The sequence below is a fragment of the Meles meles genome, chromosome 19, assembly GCF_922984935.1.
Source record: "Meles meles chromosome 19, mMelMel3.1 paternal haplotype, whole genome shotgun sequence".
Taxonomy (NCBI): Eukaryota; Metazoa; Chordata; class Mammalia; order Carnivora; family Mustelidae; genus Meles; species Meles meles.
The window spans coordinates 53,945,262-53,968,421 of record NC_060084.1 but is presented as its reverse complement, the minus strand read 5'-3'; the positions used below and the strand labels follow the sequence as shown (position 1 = coordinate 53,968,421).

Genomic DNA, 23,160 nt, shown 5'->3' with positions numbered 1-23,160 from the left:
ATCTTTGGGGTTTTTTGGATACCAGTCATTCTAACATGTGAGACAACATCTCATTGTGGCTTTCGTCTGCATTTCGCTGATGATTAGCAGAGTTGAGCCCCTTTTCATATACTTGCTGACCACGCATATGTTCTTTGGAGCGATGTTTGTTCAAGAAATTTGCCCAGTGGCTAACTGGGTTATGTCTTCCATTGAGTTGTTAAGAGATTCTTCATATTTTATTAACCCTGTATCAGATGAACACTCTGCAGATATTTGCTCCCATTCCACAGACTGCCTTTTCACTTGGGTGATTATTTCCTTTGCTCTGCAGAAGTTTTTTGTTTTTTGTTCATCTTTTTGTTTTGTTTTGTTCGCTTTCCTGCTGGTGTCAGATCCAGGAAATCATGGCCGAGACCAATGCCAAAAAGATTTTCCTCTATGTTTGCTTAAAGGGGTTTTACCTTTTCACATCTTATATTTAAGTCTTTAATCCATTTTGAGTTGATTTTTTTGTATGGTGTAAGATTGGGGCCCAATTTCACCCTTTTACATGTGGATATCCAGTTCCCCCAACACCATTTCTAAGGCAAAACGAATGATCAGTGGATAATATTGGATTTTAGTTGACATGATGCTTGAAGCCCACACCTCATATTCCCATGCAGGATCCTCTGGTTCTGAAGACACATCTCAGTGGCTGGAAACTGGCAGGATGGCCTCCAGGGAACTGGTCATAGGAGTGATCCTCTTAACCCAGACCATGGTTGGAATCCTGGGGAACTTCTGTCTCCTTTACCATTATCTCCTCCGTTACTTCACTGGGTGCAGGTTGAGGCCCACAGATTTGATTGTTAAACACCTGATTGTAGCCAACTCCTTATCCCTCCTCTGTAAAGGAGTCCCCCAGACAATGGCAGCTTTTAGGTGGAACAGTTTTCCAAGTGATTTTGGATGCAAACTTCTTTTTTATCTTCACAGAGTGAGCAGGGGTGTGTCCCTAGGCAGCACCTGCCTCTTGAGTGTCTTCCAGGCCATCACCATCAGCCCCAGGGACTCAAGTTGGACAAAACTTAAAAGGAAAGCTCTCAAGCACATTGACTTCTCCATATTCCTGTGCTGGGCCCTCTACATGCTGGCAAATATCCTTTTTCCTATCCATGTGATTGGCAAATGGGGCAACAGGAGCATCTCGGTGAGAAAGGATTTGGGATACTGTTCTGTGATAAGTAGTAACAAAATCACACAATTGGTACAAGCAACACTGTTATCATTCCCTGATGTTTTATGTTTAGGACTCATGATCTGGGCCAGCAGCTCCATGGTTTTCATCCTGCACAGTCACAGGCAGTGGGTCCAACACATTCATAGGCCTAATAATGTCTCCCCCAGATCCTCTGCTGAGTCCAGAGCCACCCAGAGCATCCTTGTCCTGATGAGCACGTTTGTGTCCTTCCACTCCCTTTCCTCCATCTTCCAAGTCTGCATTATTCTATTCGATGATCCCAGCTGGTTGCTGGTGAGCATCTCTGCCTTGATCAATGGATGTTTCCCAAGTGCCTGTCCCTTTATTCTCACGAACCGTATCTCCAGTGTGTTCAGGTTCTACTTAGCCTGGATGAGGAACGCAACACCCACTAAACTCATGACAAATATGTAAATCGTATGTTTTTGCACAGTGTATGGTTGTTTATTCCTTCAACCTCCAGACCTCCAAACTGCAAGCATTATGTAAAAATCAAGAGAGAGGTCAGCAAGCCAGAATGAGCTTCTTTCCCATAAGAAACAGTAAACAGTAATAATAAATGTAAATGAAACATTATGGAATTGTTATGAAAATACTTACATAACTGAAATTTTATCCACACTTCTAGTGAAGTAATTTGGAATTTGTGCAATTAAAAAATTGTTCCTGAAACGATCTAGAGATTGTGTGGAGGTCTTCAAGTGTGTAACTTTTAATTCAACAAATTAAATATATCCAGAAATTGACTAATTTTTGAATTTTTGGAAAAGATTCAAGAGAATTTAACATGTAAGATGGTATTCAAGAAAGTAAAGAAGAAAATGTTCTCAGGACACCTGGGTGGCTCAGCTGGTTAAGCTCAGGTCATGATCCCAGGGTCCTGGGATCCAGGCGCACATTGGGCTCCCTGCTGAGCAGGGAGCCTGCTTCTCCCTCTGTTGCTCCCCCTACCTGTGCTCTCTTTGAGCTTTCTGTCAAATAAATACAGGTAACCCTTTACCACATTACAGATAGTGAAGGTACCTCAGGACAGAATATTCCCAATTCCCCCTCCCAATCCTTATAATATTGCTATCATTTATTTTGCTTATCCATAAGCTGTAATCACCCAGGACGCTGTTCCTAGTTTGAGTTTGAAGTTATCTCTTTTTATTTTATATTACATTAGTCACCATAGAGTACCTCATTAATTTTTGATGCAGTGTTCCATGATTCATAGTTTGCGTATAACACCCAGTGCTCCGTGCAATCAGTGCTCTCCTTAACACCCATCACTGGGCTAACCCATCCCAAAACCCTCAGTTTGTTTCTCAGAGTCTATAGTCCCTCATGGTTCATTTCTCCTTCTGATTCCCATCTCCCTCCTTCATTTTTCCCTTCCTTCTCCTAATGTCCTTCATGTTATTCCTTATGTTCCACAAGTAAGTGAAACCATATGGTAATTGACTTTCTCTGCTTGACTTACTTCACTCAGCATAATCTCCTCCAGTCCCATCCATACTGAAGCAAAAGTTGGGTATTCATCTTTTCTGATGGCTGCATTATATACCATTGTGTATATATACCACATCTTCTTTATCCATTCATCTGTTGAAGGGCATCTCAGCTCTTTCCACAGTTTGTCTATGGTGGCCATTGCTGCTATGAACATTGGGGTGCATATGGCCCTTCTTTTCACTACATCCGTATCTTTGGGGTAAATACGCAGTAGTGCAATTGCAGGGTCATAGGGAAGCTCTATTTTTAATTTTTTGAGGAAACTCCACACTGTTTTCCAAAGTGGCTGCACAACTTGCATTCCCATCAACAGTGTAAGAGGGTTCCCCTTTCTCCACATCCTCTCCAACATTTATTGTTTATTGCCTTGTCAATTTTGGCCATTCTAACTGGTGTAAGGTGGTATCTCAATGTGTTTTTGATTTGAATCTCCCTGATGGCTAATGATGATGAACATTTTTTCATGTGTCTGAATATTTATCCATTAAATCAGTTAAGGATAAGAAAAAATAAAAATAAAGAAAAGGAAATGTTCTCATGTGATAATGAAGTAGCATGGGGTGAAGGTGGAGTGCAAATTTAGGTTCAGTTAGGAACATTCTAGACTAAGTTATAAAACTTGTAGGTCACATCCTTAGAGAGATAGTAGTATTTAAAATATTATTACATGGTGGAATATTAGCATATTTAAAACATTTAATGTAGAAATAGACAAAGGGACCTGGGTTGGGACAAAGGAGAACACAAAAACTTGTTTTCACTGAGAGATGAGTGGTGACAATTAAAAAAAAAACCTCATCAGGTAACCAACTGAATGGGAGAAGATATCTGCAAATGACATAGCTAATAAGGGGTTAATACCCAAAATACATAAAGAACTCATACAACTCAACCAAGAAAAAACCTGGTTTAAAAATGTGCAGAAGACCTGAATAGATATTTTTCTTTTCTTTTCTTTTCTTTTTTTTTTTTTAATTTACAGACAGAGATCACAAGTAGGCAAAAAGGCAGGCAGAGAGAGAGAGGGGGAAGCAGGCTCCCCGCTGAGCAGAGAGCCCGATATGGGGCTTGATCCCAAGACCCTGAGATCATGACCTGAGCCGAAGGCAGAGGCTTTAACCCACTGAGCCACCCAGGCGCCCCCTGAATAGATATTTTTCTAAAAATGACATACAGATAGCCAACAGACACGTGAAAAGACGTTCACCATCATTTACCATGAGGGAAATGCAAATCAAAACCACAATGAGATATCGCCTCGCACCATTCACCAGAGGTATCCATCTTCAGTGGTGGTCAGAGAAAAGTAAATTACAATATACCTCGTTTGTTTTGTGACCACCAGCTTGTTAAGTTAAAAGACTGCTGGGACATCTGGGTGGCTCTGTTGGTTAAGCGTCTGACTCTTGATTTTGGCTGAGGTCTTGATCTCAGGATCATGAGTGCTAGCCCCATATTGGGCTCCATGCTGGGTGTGGAGCCTACTGGTAGATAGATAGATAAAAGTTTGCCAATATGGTCTCTTTCTGAGATTAGTAGAAACACACCATTTCATACATGCATGTAGGGAATATCAATGATCAGTGACTTTTTGAGAAAAAATTAGGGAATCTTTATCAAAAGTTGAAAGATGTATATTCTTGCATATGATTCTACTAGCTAGAAGATACTTGATCACGTGGGGCACCTGGGTGGCTCAGTGGGTTAAGCCTCTGTCTTCGGCTCAGGTCATGATCTCAGGGTCCTGGAATCAAGCCCCACATCAGTCTCTCTGCTCCGTGGGGAGCCTGCTTCCTCCTTTCTCTGTCTGCCTCTCTGCGTACTTGTGATCTCTGTCTATCATATAAATAAATAAAATATATTAAAAAAAGACACTTGATCACATGCTCAGAAAAGCCCCCACAGCTGTTACTGGTGGACATGCAAATAATAGCACAAAAATGAAGAAAAATACATATATGTCAGGGATCCCTTTGATTAACCTGGACTTTGAAGATAATCCCCTTACAGGGGCACCTGGATGGCTCAGTAAGTTAAGTGTCTGCCTGTTGCTCAGGCCATGATCTCAGGGTCCTAGGATCAAGTCCCACATCAGGCTTCCAGCTCCTCGGGGAGCTTGCTTCTCCCTCTCCCTCTGCCTGCCAGTTCCCTTGATGTGTTCTTAAAAAATTCTTAAATAGGGACACAAGGAGAAAAGATCAAAAGGTCTCAAGATGATGATAATGATTCAGCAGTCCTTACCCGCTCAGATTGTGAATGCTGAGCAAATTCCAGGGGACACATGTAGCTTCCAGGATGACTGAGGAAGGATGAGGATGAAGAGAAGCTTTGGGTCCTTTGTGTTGCTGGAGGAGCCCCTCTGAGCACTGGTGCTGACCTAATCAGCATGACACAATCAACTTTGATTGAATCATCCCCCAAGATATAAAGGGATTATTTATTTCCTGTTTACTTTTCCTCTGCATTTTTATTTTACTGCACTTCTGTGTATCTGATATCATCAACCATAATTTGATAAGTCTCATTTCCAAGCATGTAAGAAATTTTAACATATACAATTATACTTTTAAAGCTATATATATATTACTTCCTGCAAGTGCAAGATATGTACACTCATCGATAGACTGTTTAATTCTGTATTGTGACTTTTCTCTTAGTTGTTTCTGGAAAATCCTCTTTTTACCCATGTACCTCTAGTTCATTCCGTTTCCCCACTGTTGGTCATTTACGTGTGTCCACGAACCGGACTTTCCGGTTTTAGTCTCTGATCCTATTCATTGGGCATTTGCTGTCTTTAATATTTTCCTCCCGCTGGTAATGCAGCCAGGGTCACTAAACATGGAGATGCAGGGGGCGTCTGGGTGGCCCAGTAGGTCAAGCATCTGCCTTTGGTTCAGGTCATGATCCCAGAGTCCTGGGATTGAGCCCCACGTTGGATTCCCTGCTCAAGGGGGAGTCTGCTTCTCCCTTTGCCCCTCACCCTGCCCTCATGCTCTCTCTCATTCTCTCAAAATAAATAAATTATAAAATCTTTAAAAAGTAAAAAAAAAAAAAAACCTGTTTAAACATGAAGATGCATGAGCATGATGGTACAGAAATTTAGTTCCTCCCTTCCTGTTGGTAGCGACAGCAAAGATCATAGCAAACGAGAACACAGCCCAAGTACGTTCATGGCAGCATGCTGTGTTGTGATAGCCTGTGAGTCTTTTAAAAAAGATTTTATTGAAGTAGTTGAGAGGGACGGAGGGAGAGAGAGAGAGAAAGTGCGCACGAGTTGGGGGGAGGGGCAGAGGGAGAAACAGACTCCCCACTGAGCAAGGAGCCAGACTCTTGGGACTCCAGGATCATGACCTGAACCAAAGGCGGATGCTTAACCAACTGAGCCATCCAGGTGCCCTTTTTATTATCTTTTATATACTTGAGTAATTATTTATTAGAAATAAGTAATTATTTATTAGAGATTTATGGCTCGCAACCTGTTTATTAGAGAAATACAGAATTCTAGGATTTCATCAAAGTATTCCAGCTCCATTTCCCACCCAACCCTGATCCCAAAGGAAAAGTTTGGAGTATATGGTACAAGACTGCCAAAATGCCAACACATCTTGAAGTGATCTTAAGGATAAATAGAGATTCACTTTATTTTCTTTAATTGTGTGAATGCTTGAAATTTCCATATTGAATAGAAACTATCTTCACCATCAATTAAATTTAGTTCATTGCTGGCTTCATTTTACACAAAGATGTATTTGTCAGATACTCATAGGTAAGACTGACTTGTAAATTTTCCTACAGAGACATCCAGTCCTTACAGATCCAGGGCCGAGTTTCTGCTCTCTTTCGCCAAAAACGGGAACGCGGGAGAGAAGTAACTCCATTTAGTAATGGGTCTGGTAGACATTTTATCGTTTTAAGGTCTGATTTTCCTGTGACTTATACAGAATGAAATTATCAGTGACAAGAATACTGAAAACGTGTTTTTCATTGCGTGGAAGAACCCCCTCCGATGAAGCTACGTCATCCTTGCACCCTTCTTGGGCAGCGCTCGCTTCTCATTTCACGGTGTTAGCAACAGATCTAGCAGGGTCTTCAACAGCTGTGGGCGGGAGCTGGGCCAGGAATAAGACTGGGAGGCGTCCCCTGTCTTCCAGTCCCTCTGTCCCCTGGCTTTGCTGTCCTGCTCTCTGACACCACGACAGGCCCCTGCAGAAGTCTCCCCTTACTGCGGGGCTCGGCTTGCAGGCACACCTACCCACACCCCTTCTCGGAGACCAGCGCGAGTTCTGAGCCTCACCAGGAAGGTGGCCTTTTTCCAGCCAATAGGAGCGAGCCACGCCCCGCGGAGGGGCCTATAAAAGGCAGGTCCTAGAGGCGGGTTTACACTTCGCGTCCTGGCGTTCCAGAGAGAGGATCCTCGCTGCGGGAGTCGAGATGGGCTCGGAAACTGGAGGCTCAGGCCCATGCAGCCCGTCCGCGGGACACCCCGCGGACCAGCCGCCCTGCCATCAGATTTCCTGTAAAGCAAAGGGCTCAAGTGTATTGGAGAAACCACTCGAAGGGGAAGAGGAAACATTCTCTTCCTCGTTAAGAGAGATCCGCACCCAGAGGCAAGGTAGTGATCCCGGCAGTTCGCGCTTGGAGGCTGGAAGGAGGGGTGGGGTCGGGTTTTATCTTGAGATAGGTGATGGGAAATGTCATCCAGCCCTCAGGGGGTTGAGAAACAGGGCAGTGATCCCCGGAACCATACTGCTGTGGTCCGCCTGGGACACCGAACAACCTCCGTCGAGAAGACCGTCCACAAGGTCGATGCAGGGCTGGACTGTGAAGTTGTGCGGGCGTCGGGGGAGGCCACTCACCTAAACTCCCTTTTCCGCTAGGGTCAGAGCCGCGGACTGATGAGGAGCATGCCCAGGAAGCTGAGCTCAAAAATGACAGCGGCATCTCTGGACCGGGTAGGAGCTGATTTTCCTGGGGAGGAGGGACAGGACGTGGGGTAGCTCAGTCTCCTGGTCAGGGGACTGGGAACTCTGCGGCCCCCTTGCAGATCCCAGACTCGAGGAACAGCTGGGAACTAGTTCTGGTTGCCAGCTTTGGTCCTGTGTGTCCAGGATGGCCCGGGGGTGAGGTGTCCTGCCGGAGCAGTCACAAGACTCTCTGTCCCCAGAATCGGAAGGCTGCTCCAGCCGGGAGGGCTCCAGGAAGAGGAAAATCGGTTCCAGCGACGGCACCTGTGCGGGATCAGGTAGGCTCTTGCTCTGGGCCCGGAGGGGTGCCAACAGAAAAGCGGGTCACACGTGCAGGGCGTGGGCACAGAAGGGGCTGTTGAATTGCCCAAGAGAGTTAGGAGACTCTGGAATCAGGGGGCATCTGGGGACCCTGGATGGGCACGCGTTGCCTCATCACACCAAGGGACGGGGCGGGACGGAGCAGGAGACGGAGATTTCACCCGAGGGAATGGCGGGGGGCTCCCTGGGTGGTTTGGCTGGTCGTTCACCCGCGTGCTTCCTCTGCAGGGGTCTCTCTCGCAGACGAGCGCAGTGTCACTCCGGGAAGAAGGACACGGAGGACGCCCGACGGGGATCGCGGCGGCGAGAGCGAGGAGACCGCTGGTGCCCGCCCCAGGAGACGCGAGGCGCGGGGCGCACCGGGCGCCGCAGATACAGGTCCCAGGGAGACCGGCCGCCTCCCCTGCGCAAGAGGCTGGTGACCGCCCTGCGCGCCCTGACTGAGGCCATCCATCAGGACGTTGCCCAGGCGTGCGAGCAGCGGGAGCACTCCCCGCTGACCTGGGAGCACCGCTCGCGGCTCGGGGAGCTCTGGGGGCCTCTGTGCAAGGCCTTGCAGACAGTCTACACCATGGCCCACCAGGCGGCCTACGTCTTCCCTGCAGAGAGCTGGCTCGTGCAGGGCCCGCAGCCGAGCCCGGGGGGACTCCCGCGGGGGCCGGAGGACAAGCCCGGGCTGCAGGGCTTGTTTGAGACACAGTGTGTCCCCGAGGGATAGAAGCTGGGGTGGTCCGAGGAAAGGTCTTCCAAACATGGACTCAGAATGGGGAGATAGAGGCTTAAATTTCATGTTAGGCGTTTTCGTGTATTTCGAGTATCTTGGGACAGCCCAGCGTTATTTTATAAAGAGAACAAATATCAGGGTGTAATCCATATGTATTGCGTATTTTAACGTGTAGTGAAGGCAGCATACTTATAGCCTCCCCTTTGATCCTGGACTGAGGCCACAGGCCTAGGGTACCATTCCCTGGGGAGAGATGACTGTATTGTTCAGTTTGAGGAGATCATGGTGAAGTCACCAGGTCATTTCTGTTTCCTTTTCAGTTATTTTATATAAAACCTGAGTCAAGCTTTATTAATGTTATTGACCATATGTATTTATTCTTACAGCCGGCTCATATTATATGCTTAATTTTGTTTTCTTCATTTTATAGATTTCAAGTTGTCCTATTTATGAGAGGATATTAAAACTAATGTAGTCATTTTTTATATATTTTTATATAGTTTCCTATTTGTATTTTATACTGGGATCATGCAGTCTTTAATCATATAAGTGTAATAATTTTATGTAAGAAAAATAAACATTTTTGGATATCTTATCTTTGGTTCATAATTTCCATATCATGTGATGAAATAAAAATTAATCTCATGTATTCTCCTTATCCAGATGGAGTTTGTTTTATGGAGGGGTGGGTTAGGACACTGCTTTCTTTTCACCTCCACTTCATTTCCACCTTGACTTTCCTCCACCTAGCAGCTCTTTTTTTAGGTAGGGGATAGCAGTTAATTATCCCAATGAATGGGGCAATTCAATGATAATATATTACAAATCAATTTGAACCCATGGTGTGGCTTCAAATTATACAAAACAAATGCCAGCAAATGTAAAAAAGAAAATCACAATTGCAAGTTACAGTTGGGGATTGGGGATGCAATTACAAAAGAGTCAAAAAAACCAATATTTTAAACTCTAATACAACAAAATAAATAAAACATCTGAGAATAAATCCAATAAAATGTATCAAATGTGTATGAGAAACCATATAAAATTTCTGAAAGATATGAAAGCAGACATCAACAAATGTAAAAATCACATCACTGTCCTTGGGTAGGAAAATTCCATATTATCAAACATCAATCCCTAAGCTATGTAAATTCAGTCTGATCCTGATACAGATACCATCAGTTACTCATTGGAGCTAGGCATGTTGTTGCAAAAAAATCCTACAGATGAAAATGCAAAGAAGGATGGGCAAGAAAAGTCTGAAAAAGGAAAAAAATGGGGATAAAGTTTTTGTTTGTTTGTTTCATCAGATGTATTCTTTCTTTTTTTTTTGTTTATTTGTTTATTTACAGCATAACAGTGTTCATTGTTTTGGCATCACACCCAGTGCTCCATGCAGCACGTGCCCTCCCAAAAATGGGGATAAAGTTTTAGTTAAGCAAGATGAATAAGTTTCAGAGATCTGTATAAAATTGTATATATGGTCACCAACGTACTGTGCACTTAAAAATCCTTTAAGAGGGTAGATCTCATGTTCAGTGTTCTGAAAAGTAAAGAAAAAAGAGGAAAACTAAGGCTAACTAGCTCTGTGAAACATGTTATTTCTTGAATAAGACTGATCAGTAGAGATAAAAATTCAAAAATAGACCAAAGTATTTGTGAAAGTTAATAAGCAAGAAAATATTGGGGATGGCATCATTCCTACTTGGGGTTTGAGAACTTGATTATTACCACCATATAGGTAAGAAATTGATTTACTGGGGCGCCTGGGTGGCTCAGTCCCTAAGCATCTGCCTTTGGCTCAGGTCATGATCCCAGGGTCCTGGGATGGAGCCCTCCATCGGGCTCCCTGCTTGGCGGGAAGCCTGCTTCTCCCTCTCCCACTCCCCCGACTTGTGTTCCCTCTCTTGCTGTGTCTCTCTGTCAAATAAATAAATAAATAAATATCTTTAAAAAAAAAAGAAATTGATTTACTCTTCACATCCTATAACAAGGTAAAGGTCCGGTGAAAAATACAACCGCATGACCAAAAAGAACCTCTTTTCAATACAGACTCTGCCTATTAAATTGAAATAGAAAATACGCACTGACTCCCTCCTGGTGCCAGGACAGTGGGCTCTGCGTGAAGGTCATGGCAGCCAGTCGGAGAGGGGGGCAGCCAGATCCCAAGACAGGAGTCCGTGCTTCAGTGAGCTCCCCTCCCCTCTGAACTGCAAAAATCATTTCACCTGTAGCGGCGGAGAGAGGTCAGACTTGGGGACCTGAGAATTTGGTTGGAAAACTATTTTTTCCCCAATTGCTACTTGCCAAAGAAGAATTATAAATTCCAAGTTAGCATCTCTCAAGTGTTTGGGAGGGACTTTCTCTTTTCCATAAGCCCTGGAGGTAGACAGTGTTCAGGGGAAGGGCAGGAAATGCTGACCTGAGCGGAAGGGACTGTCAGTGAAACACCTGAATTTCACCGGGTTCTCTGCTCTGCTGAGGAATTCTACCCAAAGTAGAGTTCCTTCTAATATTCAGACCACTGGGAAGCCCTATCATTTAAGTTATAAGCATAGAAATGAAATCAGACAAAGTGCCAGAAAAGGATTTGCAGAGTTATAATCAAAGAGAACATGCGATGATAATTTACATTAGGAATCATTGGACTTATTTGCACAAGTCAGTGAGATGATATGGAAATTTGTTAGGAAAAATATGCTTTACCAATATTGATCTCTCTAATGGTAACAGAAAATCTAAACAGAGTAGTATCTACCAAAGGGGAGAAGTTTATGAGACCCTCACAAATGAAAGCACCAGGATCAGATGACCATTTTTTTTTAAGATTTTATTTATTTATTTATGAGAGAGAGAGAGGCAGAGGGAGAAGCAGACAGAGCAGAGAGCCCGACAGGAGACTAGATCCCAGGACCCTGGGATCATGACCTGAGCGGAAGGCGGATGCTTAACCGACTGAGCCACCCAGATGCCCCAAGATCTGATGGTTAAAAGGGCAGATCCTGTCATTCCTTTAACTTTCATGTGACCCAGTACTCATTTAAATAGCTTAGGGTGGTTACCACATCGTTCCATAGCCGCATTTTTGCTGAGTTTTCAGTAATCAGCTCTGATTGCTTTTATAATCAATTAAGACACATGATTTCACATTAATCCTTTGTCTTCCCCACACACAAACCCACAGTTTGGTCCCCGCCCACTATCGAATACTCCCTGGACCCAAGTCAGAGATTAGAGTCATAGTGCTGGACACCCTCAGTTCCCAGACACACAAATACACAAATGTTACACACAGGCGCAAACACCCACGCATATGTACAACATACACGCAAATGCACAGCGGTATACCCCCCCACACATACTCACACTCCACTGCGAACTTATACGCATGCACACATTCATCAAATACAAGCACACACTCACATTTACACACCTTCGCCCTGACGCTCACGTTCCCAGTCCCATGTACGTGATCTCATTCAAGGTCAATAATCTCATTCAAGGTCAATTCAATAATGTGGTCATATGTGTAAGAATACAGGCATCTCCTCACCTTGGATGCCTGAAGATGGGGGGAGAGGGGCACTTCCACCTTGTCCACTCCGTCCATCCCTGCAACAACCCACGAAGATGATACTTACCACGTGCACTATTTTAAAGTGCCATGAGCATCACCTGGGGCCGACTTGGCACGTCGCAGGGGCGTCTATAGAGCGGGATTCAAATGAGGACTAAGGGACCAGGGTCAGGTGGTGTGCAGACAGCATGGGAGTGTGGAGGGCGCAAAACTCTTCAAAGGCATGTCATGTCATAACACGCGATGAATGCAGATAGATACAGAAAAGCAGGGGGGCAGGGGGGAGGTTAAAACAAACCTGAAGTACTGGGTCAGGGTCAGGGACATGTGAACATATGTTTAGCTGTAGAGACGCAAGTAGACAGATAGATAAAGAGAAAACTACACATGTGTGTGACGACAGAGACTTCACAGGTCGGTCTGCTCAGAGGGCCTAACAGCAATGAAATGCCAGGAGCAAGGAGAAGGCCCAGCACTCACCCAGCACCCACGGTCTTGTATCTAACGCTGTTCTCTAACCAAAGGCTCCTTGGGGAGACGGCGGGAAGATACAAGAGGGGCCTGGAGCATCTTGCAGTAACAAAACATAAGAGTAAGGAAGTGCTCAAAAAGCAAGAAAACTGGGGGCTGCCTGGGTGGTCTGCTGGTTAAGTGCGATTAAGGGTCTGCCTTCAGCTCGGGTCATGATCTCAGGGTCCTGGGATTGAGCCCCAAGTCAGCTCCCTGCTCAACGGGGAGTCTGTTTCTCCCAGTGTCTCTGCCCTCCCCCCACCCGTGTGCTTCTGTGCAAACTCTCTCTCACATAAATAAATAAGATTAAAGAAAAAAAAATAAACTGAAGACATATCAAAGAGACACAGTAGCCAAACCTGAAACCTGAAAGAGCTCTTGTTCGGCACCCTGTCAACAGTGCTCTGATACCAACCGGGTGTCCTGCAATTCCACGTAATTCTGACATTCTCCACTAGTACAGACCCCACAACTTAAATGCAAGGTCCTTCTCAAGACCAACCTCTGTCCCAAGTCACCGCCTGCTAGGGAGGTATTCCCAGACTGGGGCTTCTGGCGGCCAGCTACAAATGCAAGGATTCCCACACTCCCCCTGGGCTGGAGATTGGCTGGGAAGACTCACAGAACTCAGGAAGTGCTATATGCCTGGTGATCCTTGATAAAGTTAATTTGTGTATCAGGACCCATAAAACAGAGGCCACCCAGCTGCCCAACGCACATCACAGATACACCTAAGCCAGCCTGCCCTTACGTGGAACACAGGCAAGGAAACCGAACACACACCAATGACAATCCGCCCACTCTAGCTGACCCCACCGGGGAAAACAGCGCCTGCCGGCTTCGTGAGGAAGTCCCTGACCTCCTCCTCAATCACGCCTGGTGTCTGGACGGCCACTTCCAAAGCGTGCTCTCACCCCAAACTCCTCAGGAAGAGCGCCCCTTTGTGAGGAGGCTCTGTCCTCCCGAGATCAAAGGTGGTCTTCCTTTGAATAAAAGACAGCAAACTTGTTACTAAATGGTTTTAGTTTTGTCATTTGACATCATTTTATTATAAAGGACAACAATAAGGAGCCACAGGAAGGCATCCACAGAGCGAGATCTGAGACAGTTGCCCACAGAGTAGCTTCTGCTCCCCACCGAGAAACTCCCTGGAGCTTCTCCAGAGGTTTAAATTAACGTCTCATTACGAAGGCATGGTTGGTTAAATCATGGCCTTCTGCCGGAACTCAAGCCAGTCAGCCTCCTTCCGCTCCCCAGAGGTTGGGCAGCTGAGTGTTTCAGTCCAACCATGTAGCTGGTCTTTCAGAGTTGTTCAGTCCACCGTCCTGAGGCTATGTGGGGAACCAGAGGTTCCCCACCCCCGCCCACAGTTGCCTCCTTAGTATAATACAGACGCTCCCAATACTCAGAAAATCTCAAAGGTTTTGGAGCTCTGAGCCCGGAACCTGAGACAAAGACCAGATGTACCTGCATATATGTGTATATACACATATGTACGTATTTTATTATACCATGGCTCCCAGTGACCAAAGCTGGAACAATTTAAGCAACAAAATACATTACATAGTATTGAATTATAGCACAACGTATAAAAGAAGTATAAAGGAGTTGAAGAAACACATAAAGGAGGGAGAAGTGACACAGCTTCCATACAGAAGGACAAATGACATATGGGGTTCCTTAGCCCTCCAGGAGGTGGCGCCTAACTCAACACCCCACCCCCGCCCTCAAGCACCCCTCCTGGCTCCCCCCACACTACCGTGGGCTGCACTTACAGTCTCCCAAAGAACAGAGTCTGGAAAGGCATGCAGAGAAATTTTACAGTGGAGAAGCCTGGTAAACATGGCTTAACTAACTGATCGAGATTAACACCATCCAAGATGACTCATGTTAATTGCATGAACCTCTCAGGCCAGATGCTGTGATGAGATGTGATACTCGTCTGAAAAACCCATAAACCCAATTTATCCATGAGAAACACTTCAAACAAATTCAACTTTAGAGGCATTCTAAAACCTACAGGAGCAGTGCTCCTCAAGCCCATCACGATCAACACGGAAGATCTGAGAAAATGTCACAGAGCAGAAGAGCCTGGGGGAGACGGGATGACTACATGGTCCTGGACTGGATCCTGATAGAGAAAAATGATGCTGTTAAAACAACTGAAGTGTAAAGAACGTCTGGAGTTTAGCTAGTAGTAGCACAACACTGTTGGTTCCTTGGTTTTGACAAATGAACTATGGTAAAGTTAAGATGGTAACATTTGGGGTACTGGGTGATAGATATTTTGGAACTCAGTGTAATCTTTACAAGTTCTCTGCAAATCTAAAGTTATTCCAAAATAAAATGTTTACTTTTAAAAATTTGCAAATAAGAGAGGATTATATTATAATTTTTTTCAAAGATTTTACTTATTTATTTGATACAAGCAGGGAGAGCAGCAGGCTGAGGGAGAGGGAGAAACAGGCTCCCTAGGAGCCTGATTTGGGGCTTGTTTAGGACTTATGCGGAAGGTAGATGCTTAATTGACTGAGCCACCCAGGCACCCCATATTAAAATATTTTTTTAAAGATTTTATTTTTTAAGTAATCTCTACTTGCTTAAATAATAAGTAGTACTTAAATACTAAGTAGAAATTACTTAAATAGCCCCTACCAATGTGGGGCTTGAACTCATGATCCCAAGATTAAGAGTCACATGCTCTACTCAGTGAGCCAGTCGATGCCCCTAAAGTATTTCTATGTCTGAGTTAATGTCCTTTCTTTTTCCTTTCAAAGGTGTCTATTTTGCTCCAGTGGAGATTTCAAAAACGATAAGACCCCTTGTTAAGCAAAATATATTCACCTTCCGGCTTCAAATTGCTACTCATCTACTGCCCCAAGCTTGATGAAATTCTCCTCTGTAACGTCTTGTATCCTCAAGTTGGAAAAGCACAAGTCCATCTTTTTTTTTTTTTAAAGATTTATTTATTTGACAGATAGAGATCACAAGTAGGCAGAGAGGCAGGCAGAGAGAGAGGAGGAAGCAGGCTCCCAGCTAAGCAGAGAGCCCGATGCGGGGCTCGATCCCAGCACCCCGGGATCACGACCTGAGCCGAAGGCAGAGGCCTTAACCCGCTGAGCCACCCAGGCGCCCCACAAGTCCATCTTGAAACATCTTTTCGCCAACAGAGCCAACTGTCATCAAGATTTAACACAGGACAATCCACCTTCTAAACATTCCCAGAGTCCATTCAGTCTTTTTTTTTTTTTAAAGATTTTATTTATTTGACAGACAGAGATCACAAGTAGGTGGGGCGGGGGGGGGGGGGGCGGAACAGGCTCCCTGCTGAGCAAAGAGTCTGATGCAGGGCTTGATCCCAGGACTCTGGGATCATGACCTGAGCCAAAGGCAGAAGTTTTAACCCACTGAACCACCCAGGCACCCCCCATTCAGTCTTTTCCTACACACCCGATCTGTGTACTGGCCGCCCCCCACCTGCATCCTTTATAAAATTCAGTGGACATATCTTCCTAAGTTCCTCTTTGCACCCTGCAGTTTACTTTTAAAATGTTGACTTGAAAATATTTTAATATGCTCGTCTTTCTCCATTAGCGTTAGCATATTTCAAATGTCCCCAATTTCTCTTAGGCTATAAAGCACAATATTCGCAACACAGCCTCCAAAGCCAGAAATAAGTAAAACTTGATTTTTCCCTCCAGCTTCACCCCAGGCCATTTGCATCACAAATCAGAACCATGGCTCCCATCCCTAGTTTCCGAAAAGACTGCCCACATGCTATTCCCTCTTATCCAACTGTCTTCACAATTCCAAGCTCAGGTACATCTTAGGACATTTTAATGTATCTCAATTTGAAAGTTACAGTCAAAGGCATTTCCAGTGTCTTCATATTATTTTAGGACTGTTCTATGGAATCTTAACTTCTCCAGTGTAACTGTTAATGAAAATACAACTATCTAAGTACACAATGTTAATTACAGAAGAGTTCATGTACCACGCTATCGTTATTTACTATTTCATATTAGGCCAGTGTCACTCTGTCTTGCTCACCCCTCTCTCTGCAGGGAAACTGGCTCATAATTGTTCTAAACATGCTTTCAGGTTTGAGCACATCCATGACTGAACAGGTGGAGGACAATTCATACTTCTCCGACGAGATGAGGGAATTATGTATTTCTCCCACAGCAGACACAGCGGAGCCGGCGTATGCTGGGGTCATGGCTCATGAGAACAAAAGGACTAACGGTTGGAAAACAATCAGTGATTAGGACAGCGGCATTGATCAGCCACCTACTGGAATCACTAAAGAAACCCAAGTAAACGTAAATGACGGAGGAGAGGGCATAAAATAATACAAAGGTGGTCACCAAAACAACGATGCTTCGGGTGGCTCTGGTCTCAGGGGAGGGTCTGGGGGAGAGACTGTTCCTATGGATGTGTTGGACCCTCTGCTTGTGCCTGTAGAGGACGAAAACCATGGAGCTGCTGGCCAAGGTCATGAGTCCCAAACACAAACTGTCGTGGAAAGATGTCACTGCGGCATACACTGAGCTTGCGATCTTGGCGCTATGCCACCAAGCAGGACAATATCTGAAATCTCTTTTCTTTGTAATATTTTTGTTGCTCCATTGACCAGTCGCAAAAATAGTAAAAAACACACTTCCCACCGTATGGAGCACCCAGCACAGGGTACAGGAGAGGCCAACGTACTTGAGAGCTTTCACTTTAAGCCCCGCCCACCTGGAGTTCCCGGGGTGGATGGTGACAGCCTGGCAGACACCCAGGAGGCAGGCGGAACAAATGGACATGCCTCTGGCTACTCTGTGAACATAGAGAAGGAGATGGCACTCATGGTAAGTGGCGGAATGTTTCAGCGCTAAAGCTGCCATGGTCTCTGGGACTCCTCTCGAGAGAATGACCAGGCAGTTGGCTGCAGTCAGGTGCCCGAGAATCCAATCTGTGGCTCTTGGCTTGCATCCCCTGAAGTAAAGGGACGTGCAATGATATAAGAGCGAGAAGTTCCCCAGGATTCTGACGACTATCTGGCATAGCAAGATCATTCCTATATTCAAGTCCATCGAAGCCATTCCATCATTTTCCAGAACTCAATATTCAAATTCACAGGCAGGGGGTTCTGCATGAAGACATGAGTTTGGGGCTACATTTTCACAGGAAATAAAATCTCCACTTACCTTTCCTTCTCCCTGAGACTTAATATTTAAAATATGTTCTCTTTTTTTTATTTGTTTATTTTCAGCATAACAGTGTTCATTGTTTTTGCACCACACCCAGTGCTCCATGCAGTACGTGCCCTCTCTATTACCCACCACCTGGTTCCCCAACCTCCCGCCCCCCCCCCCCGCCCCTTCAAAACCCTCTGATTATTTTTCAGAGTCCACAGTCTCTCATGGTTCATCTCCCCTTCCAGTTTCCCTCAACTCCCTCTCCTCTCCATCTCCCCATGTCCTCCGTGTTCTTTGTTATGCTCCACAAATAAGTGAGACCATATGGTACTTGACTCTCTCTGCTTGACTTATTTCGCTCAGCATAATTTCTTCCAGTCCCGTCCATGTTGCTACAAAAGTTGGGTATTCATCCTTTCTGATGGAGGCATAATACTCCATCGTGTATATGGACCACATCTTCCTTATCCATTCATCCATTGAAGGGCATCTTGGTTCTTTCCACAGTTTGGCGACCGTGGCCATTGCTGCAATAAACATTGGGGTACAGATGGCCCTTCTTTTCACTACATCTGTATCTTCGGGGTAAATACCCAGCAGTGCAATTGCAGGGTGATAGGGAAGCTCTATTCTTAATTTCTCCACACTGTTCTCCAAAGTGGCTGCACCAACTTGCATTCCCACCAACAGTGTAAGAGGGTTCCCCTTTCTCCACATCCTCTCCAACACACGTTGTTTCCTGTCTTGCTAATTTTGGCCATTCTAACTGGTGTCAGGTGGTATCTCAATGTGGTTTTAATTTGAATCTCCCTGATGGCTAGTGATGATGAACATTTTTTCATGTGTCTGATAGCCATTCGTATGTCTTCGTTGGAGAAGTGTCTGTTCCTATCTCCTGCCCATTTTTTGATATGATTATCTGTTTTGTGTGTGTTGAGTTTGAGAAGTTCTTTATAGATCCTGGATATCAACCTTTTGTCTGTACTGTCATTTGCTAATATCTTCTCCCATTCCGTGGGTTGCCTTTTTGTTTTGTTGACTGTTTCCTTTGCTGTGCAGAAGCTTTTGATCTTGATGAAGTCCCAAAAGTTCATTTTTGCTTTTGTTTCCTTGGCCTTTGGAGACATATCTTGAAAGAAGTTGCTGTGGCTGATATCGAAGAGGTTACTGCCTATGTTCTCCTCTAGGATTCTGATGGATTCCTGTCTCACGTTGAGGTTTTTTATCCATTTCGAGTTTATCTTTGTGTACGGTTTAAGAGAATGGTCGAGTTTCATTCTTCTACATATCGCTGTCCAGTTTTCCCAGCACCATTTATTGAAGAGACTGTCTTTTTTCCATTGTATATTTTTTCCTGTTTTGTCAAAGATTATTTCACCATAGAGTTGAGGGTCCATATCTGGGCTCTCCACTCTGTTCCACTGGTCTATGTGTCTGTTTTTATGCCAGTACCATGCTGTCTTGGTGATCACAGCTTTGTAGTAAAGCTTGAAATTGGGTAACGTGATGCCGCCAGTTTTGTTTTTGTTTTTCAACATTTCCTTAGCAATTCGGGGTCTCTTCTGATTCCATACAAATTTTAGGATTATTTGCTCCAGCTCTTTGAAAAATACCTGTGGAATTTTGATCGGAATGGCATTAAAGTATAGATTGCTCTAGGCAGTATAGACTTTTTAACAATGTTTATTCTTCCAATCCAAGAGCATGGAATGGTCTTCCATCTTTTTGTGTCTTCTTCAATTTCTTTCATGAGTGTTCTGTAGTTCCTCGAGTACAAGTCCTTTGCCTCTTTGGTTAGGTTTATTCCCAGGTATCTTGTGGTTCTTGGTGCTATAGTAAATGGAATCTATTCTCTAATTTCCCTTTCTGTATTTTCATTGTTAGTGTATAAGAAAGCCACTGATTTCTGTACATTGACTTTGTATCCTGCCACGTTACTGAATTGCTGTATGAGTTCTAGTAGTGTGGGGGTGGAGTCTTTGGAGTTTTCCATATAAAGAATCATGTCATCTGCGAAGAGAGAGAGTTTGACTTCTTCCTTGCCAATTTGGATACCTTTTCTTTCTCTTTGTTGTCTGATTGCTGTTGCTAGGACTTCTAATACTATGTTGAACAAGAGTGATGAGAGTGGGCATCCTTGTCGTAAAATATATTCTCTTTTGTTACAGAGATTTCCCAGTTCGGGTGTTTCTTTTTTATAGCGCTTACAGTGTGTGGGTAACTGTCGTAACGCTCTACCAATTCTACCTTATTTAATATTCACAACCCTATGAACAAGGAACTACTATAACTCTCACTTTATGGGCGAAGAGAATTTAACCATGGGCACTGAAATGATTCCTCTAAATAGCGGGAGGACTGGGATTTGAACCTGGGAAGCCTAGCTTCAATGACCTTAGTATGTACTACTCTACTCTACTATGCCTGGTGCCTAGTTATGGGTGCAAACACACACACACACACACACACACAGGCACACAAGCACTTCTCACATTTTAAATTTATTTTACCATATAAACTTGGTTTGCTAGTTTCCCATTTTTGTTTAAGTATTTCTTTTATAACCAATATAACCAAGGAGTGAGGATTCAAAGGCCTTAATAAATCATAGGTGTACTGAATAATTTTTATGAGCTGATTTGATTTATTTAATGTAGACAAATATTAGGACGGCAGCGGAAAAAGTCATTTCATTTTTTTCCTGAACCCAAAATCAATGGCACCCATAACAGAAATTATTGCCCAAACTACAGCTAAAATATGGGACATGAAACATAAATAGTGACAAAGTATATCAGGGCAGGAAATAAATTAAGCCTATAAAGACCACATCACTGTATGTGTATTCTTCTAGAATAAACAAACAAACTTGAAGAGATACTTGATTTGGAAAAGCTATTAAAATACAAGTCAAACATGCAAAATGGCATTTGAAGACTTGGAACTTTGAGTATTTAAGAACTGAAAAGCAAGAGAGGTGAATGGTGAGCTGGTAATAATATTGAAATGATTTTTTAAAAGATTTATTTACTTATTTGAGAGAGAGAGAGGGAGGGAGAAACAATGTGGGCAGGGGGAGGAGCAGATGGAAAGGGGGACAAACAGACTCCCCTCTGAGTAGAGAGCCTGTCACGGGGCTGGATCCCAGGACCCTGAGACCACAACCTGAGCCGAAATCAAGAGTCGGATGCTCAACCGATTGAGCCACCCAGGTGCCCTTGAAATGATTTTAAACCAGAGAAAAATTGCCTTTTTTCCCTGATGAGATTATATTTTTAAATTAACTTATCATTTTAAAATTAAAATGTAAAAATAAAGTCCTTAATTTTTTGCTCTTTGAACCCCTCTACTATGATGTTAACTTTTTCTTAAGGGACCTTTCCTAATTTCAGGAAACAAAATTGTCTCACAGATCACTAGATCACCAATATTTTCAGTAGAGACACATTTACTATCTCCATTCAGGTCATCACACTCAAGTTGCAGTAGAATAAATTTCAGCAATTCCCATTCAATCACACTTTTCCTGCTGTGAATCAGGTAATTTAACTCTTCCCATCATATTCGTTATCACATGCACAGGCCTTTACAGAAATCACAATATTGCTCCTAAAAATGTCCCTGTGACTCTCACACCCTGTACTGAATAGCAGACTAATTCTGAAATTATAATCTTGAGGCATCTTAAAAATCAGACTCTGAAAATACTTGGATCAAACACCACGAACGCCTTTAAATGACGATTTTGTTAAATTACATTAGCAGCAGTCAGGCACGGATTTAACAGGCTCTCTCAACCTCAGGACTGTTGGCCCAGACATGCTCACTTACCCAGGTTCCTGCTGCATCTCCTGAGTGTCGACACTCTGCTCTTGGACTAAACTAGGAGATACTCACAGACTCTTTCCCGCTGCCTGGACTGTGAGTCGGGTGTAAAACAGTGGCCGAAGCATGTGTGGACGGCAGGCAGCCAGAGCCTGAGATATGAGTTAGTGATTCTGTGACCTCACCTCCCCAAAGACATGCAATCATCATGTCACTTGTAGGGAAAGGGACAGTTCACACTTGGGGAACTGAGAACAGTTCTGAAAAACTTTAATTACCGGCATCTATTAGAAGTTTCTAATGGGCATATCCAAAGGGACCGTCTGAGTGTTTGGGAGAGACTCTTCCTTTTCCATTATTCCTGGAAGCAGACAGGTCTCACGTGGAAGGAGGAAATGCTCAGGTCTGAGCCACGAAAGGCCAGCAGAAAAGCGCACGTGCCTTATTGGATTCTGTGCTTCTCTGAGAATTTCTTTTATCCCAGTCTAACTCTCTGTTAAACCTCGGATCCCTGAGTACCGCCATCATTTAACTTAGAAGCAGAAAGAAAGAATCATACAGGGGCACCTGGGTGGCTCAGCGGGTTAAGCCTCTGCCTTCAGCTCAGGTCATGATCTCAGGGTCCTGGGATCGAGTCCCGCATCCGGCTCTTTGCTCAGCAGGGAGCCTGCTTCCCCCCTTTCTCTCTCTGCCTGCCTCTCTGCCTAGTTGTGATCTATCAAATAAATAAATAAAATCTTTAAAAAAAAAAAAGAATCATACAAAGGACCCAAGAAGGATTTGCTATTTTTAAGGTTTTTAATTAGTGCAATAAATTTTTTAAATTTTCAATAAATGCAAAAGAAAGAATATGATGTCAATGATTGAGATTTTAAAATATTTGCCGTTTCTCCAAGTTAAAACAAACTAGCCAGAAAACCTATATAAAATGGACACTTTTGGGCGCCTGGGTGGCTCAGTGGTTAAGCCTCTGCCTTCGGCTCAGATCATGGTCTCAGGGTCCTCGGATCAGGCTCTCTGCTCAGCAAGGAGCCTGCTCCCCCCACCCTCTGCCTGCCTCTCTGCCTACTTGTGATCTCTGTCTGTCAAATAAATAAATAAAATCTTTAAAATAAAATAAAATGGACACTTTCTAGGAAAATATATCTTACCAAAATTGCCTTCAGTGACACAGGGAGTCCGAACAGCCCAATATCCATGGAGGAAAGGAAGACATTTATAAGGAGTCCCTCACAAAACAAGCACCAGAATCAGATTAGCAAGCAGACTCTTCCATTGTTTTAAAACTAGGCTCCATCCCCAGTGTGGGGCCCAACGTGAGGCTTGAACTCACA

At 44.1% G+C, this 23,160-nt stretch overlaps 2 protein-coding genes across 2 annotated transcripts; one reads left to right on the top strand and one right to left on the bottom strand.

Moving 5' to 3' along the window:
* The first annotated feature begins 694 nt into the window (after positions 1-694).
* Positions 695-1,639, top strand: LOC123930570 (vomeronasal type-1 receptor 4-like). The gene has a single exon (XM_045986782.1). It carries the CDS (start codon positions 695-697, stop codon positions 1,637-1,639), a length of 945 nt encoding a protein of 314 aa, XP_045842738.1.
* Positions 1,640-16,984: 15,345 nt separating this feature from the next.
* LOC123930569 (vomeronasal type-1 receptor 2) lies at positions 16,985-22,110 on the bottom strand. Its single transcript, XM_045986781.1, has 3 exons — positions 22,105-22,110; positions 21,699-21,731; positions 16,985-17,860 (listed from the first exon to the last, which is right to left on the bottom strand). Exons 1-3 carry the CDS (start codon positions 22,108-22,110, stop codon positions 16,985-16,987), a joined length of 915 nt encoding a protein of 304 aa, XP_045842737.1.
* Positions 22,111-23,160: the final 1,050 nt, after the last annotated feature.

Excerpts from the sequence above, each read along its gene's own strand:
- LOC123930570 (XM_045986782.1), top strand. The coding sequence starts at position 695 with ATGGCCTCCAGGGAACTGGTCATAGGAGTGATCCTCTTAACCCAGACC.
- LOC123930569 (XM_045986781.1), bottom strand. Across the intron at positions 17,861-21,698 it reads TTGATCCAAGTATTTTCAGA|ATAGTCGTCAGAATCCTGGG; the intron begins GTCTGATTTTTA and ends TTGCTATGCCAG.